This window comes from Propithecus coquereli, unplaced genomic scaffold (assembly GCF_000956105.1).
Source record: "Propithecus coquereli isolate 6110/MARCELLA unplaced genomic scaffold, Pcoq_1.0 Scaffold357, whole genome shotgun sequence".
NCBI lineage: Eukaryota > Metazoa > Chordata > Mammalia > Primates > Indriidae > Propithecus > Propithecus coquereli.
The window spans coordinates 300,348-316,584 of NW_012149252.1; the positions used below are offsets into that span (position 1 = coordinate 300,348).

The window sequence follows — 16,237 nt, forward strand, 5'->3', positions numbered from 1 at the left end:
CTGAAAGATAGGAAAGCAAAGCCATCAATAGGTAGCAAAAAGGGTGAGATGGAGACATTTGGGAAATGATCCTCAACTTGACAGAAGCCTTTCCTTCCCTTTATTTCTCCTAACACTTTACTGAGTTGCTTATCCCCTGGAATTATTTACCTTGGAAAGTCTCTCTGTCCTTACTCTTCATGCATACACCTTTGTGCTCTTAGACACGTCAGCCAAATGAGTTCCATAGTCCAGCAAACTCTATGCATAAGAATTTAAAGATAATGGTGCCCATTCTATTCTAACAAAGTCAGGCAGTGAGGAAGTCTCAACAAGCATAACAGGTAGGTTTTATTCTCCTCACTTGACATATTAGGCTCATTCATGTTAAATATACCAGTGAGAGAACTTGGATTTAAGCCTATATTTACACAACTCTAAAGCCCAGGATTTTCCCACCATAATTTAGAAGTGTTAGTGGCAGCAGTGGACAGCTGGTGGTTTTCGTTTTTGTTTGTTTGTTGTTGCTGTCCAGAACCCTATTCCACCTTAGTTTAATGACAGGGCCACTCATTTCTGTGAGGAACACAATCTTGAAAATCTGCAATGTGACCACAGTGACCACTTCGTCATTATTCTCCTGTCCACACCAGTGCCTTTGATTCTGCTAATTTCCAGGTCTTTCTTGAACCTTCCCTTACCTCTTTTGACTTTCTACACTAATTCTCTTGTTACCTTTGAAACCCTCCTCCTGTCTCTTTCGCTACCTCATCTGCCTTCTCCAGTCCATAATTGCCAATGTTTTTGAGACTCAATTCTCAATTCATTGTCCTCTATTCTCAACAGAACATTCTCTTCCTCCTGTTAAATGCACAGCCTTCCTTCCCACAGCTATAGGACCACTTCTGTGCCAAGAACGTCCTAATCTAGATCTCAAGAATGTATTTCCAGTTGCCAAGTAAATATTTGCTGATTGAATCTCTCATCATTTTTGGCTAAGCATGTTCAAACCAAACTCATTATCTTTATTTCCAGCAGAAAACCTCACAGTGTTACCAAAAGGGAAAGGGAAGGAGAAAGGGATGGAGAAGGAAACTCCACAGGGTTTATGGAGTGTCTATTTTCATAAAATAGGACATTTACTGATTGTCTAATTTGTTAGGTTCTGTGTTAATTGATTATACAGACCATGCATTACTTCATTTAAATACACATTCAATAAATAAATAAGTCTTTATTTATTTATTTAGAGATGGGGGTCTCACTATGTTGCCCAGGCTGGACTTGAACTCCTGGGTTCAAGTGATCCTCCTGCCTCAGCCCCTGGAGTAGCTGGGATTACAGGCATGCACCATCGTGCCCAGCTTCAATAAATATTTACTGAACAATACTGTGTGCCAGACATTGCACAGTTGTTCTAGGCACAACAATCTTACGAAACAAGTACTATTTTGCAGAAGAAGACACTTGGACTTAATAATAGTAACAACTAAAACTCATTGGATGCTTCCTGTGTGCCAGGTGCCGTTCTAAGTACTTTATAGTAATCATACTGTTCAATCTTCACAACAAACCAGTGAAGTAGATACTATTATGACCTCCATTCAGAGGAGAAATTTGCTCAAGATTACATAGCTAGTAAGCGGTGGGGCTGGAACTCACACCCAGGTTTGTTCATTTCAAAGCGTATGTTCTTCTCACTGTGCCTATTGCTCACCAACATTTACCTAAGGGTCTATGACTTAAACTTCCAGAAATTTCTTTGATGAACCCATTTACTAGATTAGGAATGTATTTCTGTATCCCTAATACTAATCAGTTTCTCAATCCTGTTAATCATTACTGCGAAATCTCTTTGTTAATCTGTTCACTTGAATTTCTACTGCCACTGTACGCTAGAATACAGCCTTCACGCTACTCCCTCCTCGCTGGTTTCCTGCCTTCCATTTCAGAATTCTTCCTGCATCATTTTAAATGGTGATTAATAAAAAAAAAACAAATCAGTATTTGTATTTTATCCAGTAACCATCACCATCTTGCCATTTCTGACTAAAATATATTTAAAGGTCTGCCTGGTGTTAGAGGCTTTCCATATTCTTGCGCCACCTGAGGATTCAGTAGCAATTTTTCCCCTTTCCTTCCCCACAACAGACTACTCAACACATTGCTTTATGTTGGTTTCTTCACCTTCTTTACTCTTCTCCACCACTTTCGAGCCTGGCTCGAGATAGACTCACTCACATCCCCTTTGTGACTATTCCAGCCCACACGTCTCTCCCCTTCCCCGCCGAACCCTGTTGTTGCAGGAGTATGGTAAGAATTCAGTGAGTGCTCCAGTGTAAAATGCCTAGTATGTGACTGATATGTCATAAAAGTTAGTTTCCATTCCCTTTCTGCTGCCTCTCCTACACTGTATTTCAATATCATCTGTCATCCGTACCATACTCTTAGTACTCAAGTGTGCAGCATTTCATCTCACTGTATTGATTATAGATGGGGTCGTGAGTTTTCATTCATCTCTCCAGGTAGATTATAAACTTCTAGCAATCAGGAACCATCTTACACTTCTTCTTCTTCACCACCAATGGGAAGACCCCAGGGCTGGACATGTTGCAGAAAGTCAGTATGTACTTGTTATCTTGATAGGACAGAGAAGATATGAAAATGCCTATTCAGAAATATGATATAAATGACTATTAAGAGAGGAGGAATTAATTCTCTTCCCCATTTTTATATACTTTATTATGCTACTAGTATTTAATCTGAGAAGCAGATTCTATGAGAGAGAGGGTAAACAATTTTTTTTTACTCAGTTTCCAAGGCTTTAATCAATAAAATGAAGAGAAGAGACAGGACTTTTTTTTTTTCTCTGGAATTTGGACTTTGCCCATCCTCCACCTCCATCTCCACCCCAGTCTAAAGATTATTAACGAATGTGATATTGCAGCATGTTAACCTCAGCCAACCATTAGCTCTGGACTCTTGGCCATCCTAGGGGGAAAAACTAGGTTTTAAAGAACATGTTTATACTTGGGAACTCATGCTTAGAACAACTGCTTTTAAGCCACTCTTGAAGAAAATTCTCCAGATAATTCTTAAATTAATCCATCAACTTTGCCCTCCTTGCTACCACTACGGTCTAAGAGCCCATCATCTCTTACCTATGATTTTAAAAAATGCTCCTTATCTTCTGCTTTCCACTTTTGCTGCCTTCTAATCAATTATCTACTCAGCAGTAAGAAAGGTCTTTTGAAAACATAAAGAAAATCATGCATTTTCTGCTTAAAACCCTCCTGTGACTTCCCACTCTTATAAAGTGAAATCCAAACTTTCCATGTAGTCCGAGGACCTGCAGGGTCTGCCCCTGCCCCTCCTGCCCTCCCATGCTATCCCACCTCCCTCACACCTACTGTGCTGCAACCACACATTGGCTGCCTACATATTCCTTGAGAGCACCAAATGCTTTCTCACTTGAGGCCTTCTTAAGTGCTGCCTACCTTGCTGATCTGCTGCTCCACCCTTCCCCTTCACACTGTCACCTACTTTGTTTCCCTAAGTCCCTGTTCAAATGTCTCCTCCTCTGAGGCCTTCTTGACACCCAAGCTAAAAAAGATTCCCTGCCCTGCTACTCATTATTCTTCATCCCAACAGCCTATTTCCTGTATAAGACTTGTCCTGACATTTGTAATTAGCGTTTGGTTTTTTTTTTTAAACAGGGTCTTGCTCTGTCCCACTGGCTAGAGTGCAGTGGCATCATTGTAGCTCACTGCAACCTCAAACTTCTGGGCTCAAGCAATCTTCCTGCCTCAGCCTCCCAAGTAGCGGGGACTATAGGTGCTCCACAGCATGTCCAGCTAATTTTTCTATTTTTTGCAGAGACAGGGTTTTGCTCTTGCTCAGGCTGGTCTTGAACTCCTGGATCGAAGCAATCCTCCCGCCTTGGCCTCCCAAAGTGCTAGGATTACAAGTGTGAGCCACCACACCCAGCCTGTAATTAGTATTTATTTGTTCTTTTACTTGCTTATTGTGTATCGCTTCTACTGGAGTGTAAGATCTACGAAGTGGTAACATACAAATAGGCCAATAAGTAGGCCTATTTGATAAAGTTTGATAAAGTTTTTTAAGTGACTAGGTGAAGTGGTAGCAATTAAGGACTAGCCTGATTTTGTCAAAGACTGAGACTGAAGAGAAGTTTAATAAAGAGACATTAATAAGCTCCTCTATATGCCTAGTTATGGCACAATTGCTAGGTGCTCCTCCTATGTCTGTTTCCTCCTTGTTAATAATGGAAGTTTCCGCTGGTCACATGGTTTCCCTGGTAAAGATAACACTTCCCAACACCCCTTGCAACCAGGGGTGATCATGGGATTAGTCTGGCCAATGGGATGTGAGCAGATGTGATGTGTGCAACTTCTCTGTCTGGACCCCCTCTTCCTCTTCTCACCTTCTTGAGGGCTGGAACATGGGCTGGATGAGCCATCTGCAGCACACGCAGACAAGGGCATCCACCTGGGATAGCAGAGGAATGGGATGAAAGGAGTAAGAGCCACCCTAACAGTCATAAACCCTGTTCCTGTGGACTATAATATGAGAGAAAAAATAAATATCTAACTTTTTTAAATTCACGATTATTTTGGTCTCTTAAGGTAGCTGCAGAGAAATGCCAACTAATATACTGGGATTATCCAAGGTTATTTTATATCTCAGTCCCTCTGCTATGTTCCAATTGTGAGCCCTGGGGCACAGGCAGACCTTGGTATGCATTTCAGAATGGCATCACCCCTGATAATGGGTGGTTCAAGCAGTTATGAGTCTCCTGGATGGGCCAGGAATTCTGAAACTCAGCTGTCCAGTACAAAGGAGATCACACTGTTACAGGCTCAAGCTCTACCAGAAAGCCACTGGACAGCTCAATAAAGTATTCGATTCTGTTCCCTATTTGTAAGGAGATGGCCAACAATGTACCAAAAACAAGTCTTGTTGAAAGAAACCAACAGTTCTTAGGCATTCAATAAAAATTCAAGACTCACAACACCACAAAATGAGTATACCTGCCCAGCTGTAGCATTTCGGAAGGGCTGAGTCATCAACAGGAAGTCTGGTTGTTACTCCCTGCTGGCCAGTCCCCATCCAATCAGTCACTCAGTCACTAACCTCCCAGGTGACCATAGGAGCAGACTTGATCCACCACCGTCTCCAAACCCATTCAGATACTCAGCAGAACTTGTGGCCTTGGTAGGTAGAGAAGCCAGGAAGCTTTGAAGCCTCTGCCCTTATGTTCATTGCAGGGAAGCAAGTAATATACATGGATAAAGTGTGGCTGGGATAAGCTAATAAATGGCAATGACACCAAGCCTTAGCAATTAGACACAATAAGGAGTGGTGGGAACTATGGCAAATACAAGAGCTCAGCTCTCATCTAAAATAGGAACCTACTGTTCGCCGCTCTTCCACCCACCAAGCCAGGTCCTTCCATAGAGGAAGGCAGGCACATTTAGTATGAGATGTCTGAAATTTCATGTGAAAGTTTCTGATTTTAATTGTTAAGATTAGTCCAGGCCGGGCGCGGTGGCTCACGCCTGTAATCCTAGCTCTCTGGGAGGCCGAGGCGGGCGGATTATTTGAGCTCAGGAGTTCGAAACCAGCCTGAGCAAGAGCGAGACCCCGTCTCTACTAAAAATAGAAAGAAATTAATTGGACAACTAAAAATATATAGAAAAAAATTAGCCAGGCATGGTGGTGCATGCCTGTAGTCCCAGCTACTCGGGAGGCTGAGGCAGGATCACTTGAGCCCAGGAGTTTGAGGTTGCTGTGAGCTAGGCTGACGCCACGGCACTCACTCTAGCCCGGGCAACACAGTGAAACTGTCTCAAAAAAATGATTAGTCCAAACTTAAATATATTACCATGTGGACAAACAACCAAAACAAAACATAAATGGGCTGTCATTTTGCCACCTTTGGCTGACGTTCCCAAATCAGGGTGTGCCTACTCCATTGGGTTAAGAATATTAGGATCTGGCACTTTGCACCTTTACCCACACTGAATCTGAACTACTGGAGCTGTGAGGGGGGAGTATTATCATTTTTAAGCTAATTTACTACTACTACCGTGAATTGTGCTTTGCCCCAGTCCTGCTGTTCTTTCAACCCTTCTCTGATTTGTGTATCTGTCACCCAAAGGGCTACCTGTCTGGGTTGGCCAGACTCCCCCAATGACATCTTGGTTTACCCCATTAGGTTTATCACCAACTAGGAAATAAAATGTTTACTATTTCACTACAGAAAATTGCCACTTTCCCCTCTCAGAAAGACAGTCTCATCTGTGTAAAAACATGGAAGGGAATTTGGTTCAGACTGATGTCAAGTGACTGGAACTACGATGGAACAGCATCTGGAAACTCCTAGCCACCAGCCAGTTGCTGTGAATTAACCATGAGCACAGTCAGGGTCTGGTCTGTTTCTTTGTGATCCTGTGAGCAGCATTTCTCTTGTCCTTGCCTAACCTGTCTGGTCCTGAAAGGCTCTCACACTGAGGCAGGTTCATCATCAAGGGAGCATCTGACCATCTCCAGAGGAAATAGTTCTGGCAGCCAGGGTAGTTAGTTACAAGGAGCTGGAGCATCTCCTTATTGAGAAAGCTGTAAGACCTCATCTTTGCTACCTGATCCTTTGTTTGCTTATTGGCCTACCTTTGGTGGCACACAAATTGCTTCCAACTCCACTCCCACTCCCAACATACCTACATGCTGGAATATAAACTTCACAAGGGTGTGGAGACTCATCTTGTTGATTGCACGGTATCTCCCATCCCTGAGCAGTACCTGGCACGTGGCAAGTGCTGGCTGAATGTTGTGAGCTGGTTAAGAGCCTCATTCATGTGAGCTGGCTCAAGAGTGGTCTTGCTTCAAGGTAGGGGTAGGACTAGACACCTCACTGACATTCCCTCAGCACCGAGGTTCTGGGAGTCTAACTGTTGAGAATCCCACAAGCCCCTGTCAGTCTGAGCCAGCAGCTGCTTTGCAGGAGGAAGAAAATAAAGTTACCAAGCAGATGGGATGGGGGAGGGGTGGGAAGACGGGTGAGCAGCAAGAGCATCTCAGAAGATGAAGGGAGTCATTACTAATAGGGTATGATGGGAGGGAGGGGCGTAAAGGATCACAGCCACAGCGATGCCTTTTTCCCCAGGACAAAAGGGGCAGTGATGCAGAGCGCAGGGAAGGGCAGCATTTAATTCAGCCAAAAGAGTGGTCAACACAGCATGGCGTGGTTGCCCAGGGAAGAGATGCCTCCACTAGGGGCCAGAATTAAAATCTGAAAACAAAGAGCTTCTGCGCAGAACTACTGGTCCTGCCTTTTGGGGTTAGGTCTTTCAAACCCTGATTGAGGTCAGAGGCAGAGGCAAAGAGACCGTACCTCCCTATTTTTAACAAAGGATCACTTGAAGAGTGATCTCTCTTAGTTTCTACCTGGATTGTGGAAAAGAGCTTTCTGACAACTCATCCTGCACCCTCCTTACAACTGAGGAATGGCCCTTGTCATCATCAGTGGGCATAAGTGGCTCGCAGTCCCTAGCCACCTTTTCACTGGATGACATCAGAAAGCCCCTCTCAGTCCACTCAGCAGCCACACAGAGGCTTCCGTACAGCCATGCGCACACTGACCCACCCTGGCACCTCTCTGAGAGTCTGTAGGTCCAGACCAGGTCAAGGACCACGTTAAATTATATTTTCGATAACATTATCTTTCAAAGGAATTTAAAGTGTCCCCACTCTCAAGAATGAAAGTCTGGAATTTTCTGGAATAAGATATAACTCAGAACTAAGTCAATATTTCTTTTCCTGTTTAAAAGAAAATACTTTGTCATTGGCATCAAACCACCAGAAATTATATTTTTCTGCAGCAATACTTTGAAATTTCTTGTTTGAATTGACTTTGTTTGAAAGGAGGTGACAGTATTGTAATTTTTAAAAATTTGGTCATAAATACATAATCAACTTAAGTAGTAGAGGTAGGTGATTCCTCAATAAGCTATGTAGCAAATAGGAACCAGAAGAGATTTCTTCCTTTGTTTAATGAGTATAGATTGGAATCTATAAGCAACACAGAGAAAGAAGTGTTTCCAAAAGGAGGTCAGAGAAGGGGAACAGAGGAACAGGGAGGAAGGGTAGCTGTCCAACAAGAACTGCAGCCTTGCTGGTGGGTGGAACCCGGTGGAGGAAGTGATGTCTGATTCCACTCCCAACCAGACCCATTTCCAATTCGCTTTGTGAATTCACGGTGGTAGACCCAAGAAAGGAATAATGGCATTTGTTTGCTTTTACATTATTTTAATACCCGGCAATGGAAAATACAGCACTCTGACAACAGACTTAAAAATAGCATCCTGCCCGTATTGATAATATCACTGCATCTGACACATTTCTGCCAAGTTCTTAAGGTGAAGTCTCACTGGGTCAGTCCAGGTGTAATCTCACTCTGGTGGGTTGACAGCGGAAGCAAGATGAAAAATAAGAGCACATCTGAATAATAAATCACTGTTACTGGGCACCAAAATACGGAAGGGAAGTTTCCCCCATCCTCAGCAGGCTTGCCCTCTTGCATAAGGAATGAACTAGGATCTCAAACACACACACACACCTATGGATGTGTCTTGCAGGAAGCAGGCACCCTTCAATGAGAGATCTCTTCTGGACTTGTTTTGCAGCCCGTTGAAATGAATCAGATCTCGAATCTGGTAAAGCTTGTTTTTCCCTTTATTCTTGAGTGAGGAGCAAGAGATGAGGTGGAGGTGGGCCCAAGTTTATTTTTTAAATCATCTTTTCTCTTGGTTCTGCGGATAACTGCAACTGTGCCTCCTGTTCCCCCTCCCTCCCTTCCCCAGGCTCCCTCCCGGAGTACGAAAGGATCTGGAAGCCGGATTTCTTCCCCTCGGCTAAGTCTGCCCCTTCTCCCCTTCCCAGGCAGCGGCAGGCAGCAGCTGGAGCCCCAGCATCACCCGACATGCGACGCGGGCGGGCGCAGCGAGGGCGCCGAGCTGCAGCCTTTTTCCAGAGGCACCGGAGATTTAATCCTTAATTAACCGTGAGGGCGATAGCACCGAGGATTGAATTTTCAAAATAGAGCACACCCCGCTTTTTTTTTCTTTTTTTGCATTTCCCTTCCCCCCTGTCAATGGCATGGAAATAAAGAAAGAGAAGAACAAGAAGGCTCACCCACACGTGCCTGGGGACGGATGCGGACGGAGGATGCGGACGCTCGGGAGGCGGCCGTCGGGGAGCGGTCCTGCCCTGGGAGGATGCGGAGCAGCCGCGGCGCGCGGGCGGGGCCGGGGGCGGGGCCGGGGCGGGGCCTGGGGATCGCGCGGGCACAGGCGCGCTTAGCCCTGCCCACCGCCGGGCGCCCGGTGATCTAGACTGGCCTGCGCTGAGGTCGCTCAGTCTGTCCGCGGCAGCGATGACCTCCTGGAACAAGGGTAGTAGTTGCCTGGCGGCCGCCTTGCTACAAGACCAAGTGGCCATCGTCACCGGCGGGGCCACGGGTATAGGAAAGGCTATCGCGAAGGAGCTCCTGCAGTTGGGTACGTGAGCAGGCCCCTGGCCACGGCGTCAAGAGCTAGGGGTCCGTAGAGACACTGCTAGGGTCACCTGGGGTCGGGAGCCGGAGCGTGGAGTTGAAGGGCATAGGGGGCGTAGATGTGGGCCAAAGTGTAATACGGCCGCGAGAGGGCGAGAAGAGAGCGGTTCTTCCTAAAACATTGTGGAGCCACTAGTTTATAAACTGAAGGGATCACTTCGAGCCAAAGATCCTGTGCCCAAGGCAGGCAATTAGGAGATCTGTGAAAACGCGCGCTGAAATTAATTTTATGTTCATATTTGAAATTAATCCAGTCTATATATTGCCTAATCTGAGTGATTAGGAAGCATGAGAAGACTTCGTTTAACTGGAAAAGGTTGTAAACATACTGAGAGACTGTCAGCATACTGTCTTCTCACATCTCTTAATCATAACCACGGCAAGAAAATATAGTGACTATTTACCTTGACTTGGGTGACGCAAGGCCCTTCTAAACACGTAATGGAGGGAAGAAACCACAAAGGGGAAAACAGATAAATTTATCTATATGAAGATGTAAATCTTCATTGAATTAAAAAACAATATAAGTTTAAAGGCATATGGAGAAAAATATTTACAACAGAAGACAAATAGTCTTATAATATAAAGAACTCTTACAAATGAATAAAGACCCAACTTACTAATAGAAAAATAGGCTAATGATATGGACTAAGCCTTCCAAAAGAAGAACTCCAAACATGCAAGAAGTATATGAGAAAATAATCAACTTTAGTGATAATAAAATGCAAAATAGAACAATAAGATGACATTGTTTTTCTAATAAAATTTTGAAACATTTGGAAAAATGCAGATGTTGCTGAGGGAGTGAGAAGACAGGCAAGAATGTAAATTATTATGGAGGGCAATTTGGAAAATAAGATCCCAAAGCCTTTACAATGTTCATGCTCTATGACTTGGTAATTCCTTTCTTAGGGAATTACTTTTAAGGAGGTAAGCTGAGACAAGCAAATATTTGTATACCAGGATGTAGTGATATTTGCTTAGTGAAAACTGGAAATAATCTATCCATTATGAGGGTAACAGATAAATCAACAGCAATGAAATGTTATGCTGCTGTTTAAATATCCTGCTATTGAAGACTTTATGTGGAGAAATACGTACTACATATAATTGGAAAAAGCAGGAATCTATGCAAAATAGCATTCCAATTTGTTTTTTTTTTTTTTTGAGACAGAGTCTCACTCTGTTGCCCTGGCTAGAGTGAGTGCCGTGGCGTCATCCTAGCTCACAGCAACCTCAAACTCCTGGGCTCAAGATCCTTCTGCCTCAGCCTCCCGCGTAGCTGGGACTACAGGCATGCACCATCATGCCCGGCTAATTTTTTCTATATATTTTTAGTTGTCCAGATAATTTCTATTTTTTTTTTTTTCAGTAGAGACGGGGTCTCGCTTTTGCTCAGGCTGGTCTCGAACTCCTGAGCTCAGACAATCCGCCTGCCTCGGCCTCCCAGAGTGCTAGGATTACAGGCGTGAGTCACCGCGCCCGGCCTCCAATTTGTTAATGAAAAATATATATGCAGAAAAAGAATGGAAGTTTACAACATTGTTTTTTTTTTTTCCGAAAACAGTTTTAATTATGAGTGGTGAAGGAGCTCAGAGAATTTCACCTCAAAATAAGACTCCTTGGTATAAAGCGTATTTTGAATTAAAGGCCCTTAGAGATCAACTGGTGTTGGTAGGGGCTTTCCCTCTGTCTCCGTGAAGACCAGAGGGACCCATCCAGAAGAACAATTCTCTTTCCAGTATCCTTCCTGTTATCTCAATTTCTATTGCTGGAAAGAAGATCAAGAATGCAACCAGACCTGGCCCAACACATTTTAAAAATAATGCCTGTCTCTCAGGTTAATTTAATTTCCAAAGAGTATCATTTACAAGTCAATCTGCTTGCCTCATCCACTGATTCTCCCAAGTATCTATTCATCCTCCCTAGTAATGATTTATTGCCCCTCAATAGAATTACCTACATTCCTCATCTCCCCCGCTTCCCTCTAAAATGAGGTATATAAGCTTCTGGCCCCCATTGGGATATTGGGCAATCACGATGTGATTCTCCCTGTACATAAAGTAAATAAATGTCATCTCTTTCTTTTGTTAGTCTTCCTTATTGTGAGTTGATCTTTCAGTGAACCTTCCGAGGGCAAAGGGGAAGTTTTCCCTTCTCCCCAACAGTGGTTAAAATTGTCTTCGTCTTTCAATTTTAAAGTGAACATGTAAATTGCCTTTGGTATCATTGTGTTTCCAAGATCTGGCATAGTATGAACTAAAAAAAAAGGTGTTATATTAGAAAAAAAAGAAATCCTATGTATTTTTATTTAAAAAAATGGGAAATTAACATTAGCTAATTGAACCATGATATAGCCTCATCACCATTAAGCCCACTCCACTTCCAACACCAAACTCTATCCCCTCTTAGGAAAATCCATGATAAAATCAGAATTGTTTATCATTTAATACCAAGGTCAGGTACTAGGCTTCCCAGCAGATTTGTTAGGATCCTAGTTTACCTTGTAGTACTCTTAATGGGTTTTCAAATATTTCAACTTTCTTGGTTTGTTAAGTTCAAATTGGCCAAACACTGCATATCACCTAGAGTAAGGCCAAACACTGCCACCTGGAGTAAGGTGGCAGACTTTATTTTTATTATCAGAGACTGAAACAAGGACAGTGATCTTGTAATCTTTTGGAAAGCCGCGGATCCCTCTGCGATTCTGATGAAAGCAATGGAGCCTCTCCCTAGAAAAAGATGCTATATACTTAAAAAAGCAATATACATAATTTTTTTTTTGTACTGGAAATGGATTTCCCCCAGTGAAAGAATATAAAATAATTTATACTAAGACATTCTCATCTTTATTTTTTTATGCCACAATTAATGGCTATTTCCTGAAAATTGTCATATATTACTTATAGGGCAAATAAAATAATAGTAATAGTAGCCAATTCTTTGTCCAGTGAAAAGGCCAGTGTTTTTTGGTGTGAAATACAACTTGAATTTTGAGGCATGGTTTTTAAAATGGTGATTACTGTGCTGTTTTTCACATCCAAATGATTTTGACTTTTCCTTTTGCTGAGAGGACACAAAGAGCCCTAGCTCCCGGGAGTAGGATGTAGCAGACAGAATTGGATCCCCTTTGTACATTTGACAGATGACTTAAGTCGCAGGGAGTCTTGATTTCATCAAGGAATACCGAAGACCATTCAAATTGAATTCATGTGAGATCCTTTTCTTTGTCTTCTTTGTCTAATCATTCGCTTTCTGTTACTACAGCACAACGTACAGTAGATAAAATGCAAGTGGAAATTGTGAGACAAGACAGCATTTTTTCTTGCTCTAGTGACTAGTCTGTAACCAACACCAGGGACCTAGAAGGTGCTTAATAAATGTAGTGTTCTCAGCTGAATATTGGAAAGAATCACTATCAGCCCAAACAAGAATGCAACACATTGGGTTGCAACCCCCTGATGTGGAAATAACTCCTTATCCATTAGCTATTTCTGTACTTTATTCTAACCCGGTCCGTCAAGCTTCCTGAATCTCTCTCGCTACTCATATAAACAAAAACAAAATCTATGCAAATCATTTAGCATAACGGTGAAGAGAAGGATTATATCTAACAGTTTTCTAGTTTATTATGAGGTAGCTTAAGAGGTCTGTAATAAATTTAAATATTATAGAAGTATATAAAAGAAAAAATGAGCTTTTTCCATTCTACCCTTTTCCTAAATCTCCTTCCTGGCAATTTTCTATGAATCTACTAATGTACACACATATACACACATGTGTGTACTTTATTATTTACAAAAATGGGATCACAGTATTCTTACTGCTCTGTAACTTTTTTGGCTTGAGATATCTTATATTTCTCAATGGAAGTACCTGTAGTTGTTACCTCCCAACAGGGTTCATATGCCCGGTGCCCAAGAGAAAGCCAATACGCTGAGACCGCAGGGTTTACAAGGCAGAGAAAGAGTTTTATTCTGCATAGCGCTACGCAGGGAGACGGGAGAAATTTCTCAAATCTGCCTCCCTGAGAATTGGGAGAAGGGTTTTTAAAGACAGTTTGACATAGGCAATTGAGTCTGCTGATTGGCTGGGTTTGGGGCAGAACCATAGAGTCGTAGAAATTGTCTTCTTTGCTGACCAGGTTCTTAGGTGGGGGTCACAAGACCAGTTGAGTCGGTTCCTTGGTATGGGCCGCTGGTCTGGGTGGGTCAGCTGTTACACTGGAATGTGGGACCTGGAAGACATCTCAGAAACTACCCCCAGGTTTCAAAAAGATGATATTATTTACGGAGAAAGCTAAGAATGTTTGTGACGACCAGCTATGTGGCTCCAGAGTGGCAATTATAGAGAAGTAAACAGGGAGACAGTGGCTAATTGTTATCATTATTTTTAGGTAGGCCTGTGCCTTATTTTTAGCCAGGCCCTTAGCGTAGTTCTTGCCTTGCGCCCCTTTTTATTAATTTGTAAGGGTGGTTTCATGGTAGTAGCTCATTTATTTCAAAGTTGTCTAGTATTCCCTTGTATGGATAGATAATAACTTATTTAACCATTTCCTAAGGGACATTTAGGTTTCTAGTGCTTTACCCACCATTGCAGTCTTTTTCCCTATAAAAACTTTGCACCCCAGTTCAAGTTCGTATGTAGTGGAAAGTCCTAGAAATTAAAGTAAATACTCTGGTAAAGTTGTATTCTAGTATAGCTCCACTTATATTAGACAACTATCCTGAAGTCTTCAGGGTTCAGATAGTAATCAGTGATAATTTAGTAAATTGCTAGTTAGATAATCTATGTGAATCATCCTATTTATATTTCTACCATATCTTTTTTTTTTTTTTTTTTTTGAGACAGAGTCTCACTGTGTTGCCCAGGCTAGAGTGCCGTGGCGTCATCCTAGCTCACAGCAACCTCAAACTCCTGGGCTCAAGCGATCCTACTGCCTCAGCCTCCCGAGTAGTTGGGACTACAGGCATGCGCCACCATGCCCGGCTAATTTTTTGTATATATTTTTAGTTGTCCAATTAATTTCTTAGAGACGGGGTCTCGCTCTTGCTCAGGCTGGTTTCAAACTCCTGAGCTCAAACAATCCGCCCACCTCGGCCTCCCAGAGAGCTAGGATTACAGGCATGAGCCACTGCGCCCAGCCCTCTACCATATCTTTTATTGAGATCTTGGGCAAAGTTAGGCATTAATCATCTTAGTATTTCTAAGAGTTTCTCTTTTTTAATGGTTTTAGGAAGAGTTGTAGTGAGAAGTTTTTAAATCTCTTCTCAGCCTATGCCCTGTTCTGGGAAATAGAGCAAATAATGCCCATGTTGAAGGAAGAAAGATCAAAGAGAGAAGTGAGGATGGCGGAAGGGGGAGTGGGGGACAGAAGAGGTGGCTGATCTTTCGATTTCACTGATCAGCTCAAATATTCCTCCTGACTAAGAGAAACCCGAGGGTTGGATCAGGTCTAGAAGTATACACAGTCACGCATTGCTTAATGAGTGACAGGGATATGTTCTGAGAAATGTGTTGTGCTTGGGCGATTTCATCTTTGTGTGAACATGATAGAGTGTACTTAAACAAAACTAGATGGTATAGCCTACTACACACCTATGGGCTATTGCTTCTAGGCTACAAAACCTGTACAATGTGTTGCGCTGAATACTGTAGACAGTTGTAACACAATGGTAAGTATTTGTGTATCTAAACATATCTAAACCAGAAAAGGTACAGTAAAAATATGGTATAAAAGATTTTCAAAAAATGGTACCCCTGTATAGGGCACTGTATATATAAACCCTGTACACTTATGTTCCAGTAAATTTATTAAAAAATAATTGTAGCTATAACATTAGGATGGCTACGGTGTTACTAGGTGATAGGAATTTTTCACTTCCATTATAATCTTATGGGACCACCGTCGAATATGCGGTCAGTCATTGGCTGAAACGTTACGAGGTGCATGACTGTATTTTAGTTCTTTTTCCTCCCGGTAGTAGAGGGCCCCTCCTGGAAACAAAAGAAGAAAGGAATAAGAGTCCTCCTAATAGTATAATTTATGCATTATTGAAAATAACACAAATATTTTTGATAAATTGGATTATATTAATACTTTAAAGTTAGACTCATAAGGAACTCGTGGTGAATCTTTTCAAATTTTGCTTTACAAAACTCTCAGATTGCTTATTGGAATTTCCAAAAATTGTCACCATTTGTAGTTTACTAAATTATAACCTAAATTCGAAAAATAGTTTTTTAAAGTGCTTTATTTTAATATGCAGTGGCTAGCTCATCCTATATAACTAAAATAGTTCATGCCAAGTGGAGAGCTATTTTACTCTTTGCCTTTATAAACTTCACATATTCCACACGTGTACCTTGAACACAGACTGTGTGTCGGCATAACAGAGCAATGACGGGGTCCCTACCTTCCAGGACATGGCAGTGAGCAGGGGAGACTAAGTTAACAGGTACTTACGATACAGTGAAGGCTTAAATGCTGTATTAGGGTGAGGAGAGGGATATAGGAACATGTAGTAGGAGCAGTGAACTTATGCTTGATGAGGGAGAGGAAGAAGAGTTAGCAGGGCTTCCCAGAGGTGGTGAGGCTCTTCCTTCTTTCTGCTTTGAAGGTGA

General features: G+C 42.4%; 1 protein-coding gene across 2 annotated transcripts in view; it reads left to right on the top strand.

Annotated features, from left to right (window-relative positions):
- The first annotated feature begins 9,385 nt into the window (after positions 1-9,385).
- The window catches only part of PECR (peroxisomal trans-2-enoyl-CoA reductase), a 53,625-nt gene continuing 46,773 nt past the window's right edge, over positions 9,386-16,237 (top strand). For both annotated transcript variants that reach the window (XM_012651471.1, XM_012651470.1), the window contains exon 1: positions 9,386-9,557. In XM_012651471.1, the coding sequence (XP_012506925.1) occupies positions 9,434-9,557 (124 nt within the window). In that variant the 5' untranslated portion in view covers positions 9,386-9,433. The remainder of the gene's footprint in view (positions 9,558-16,237) is intronic.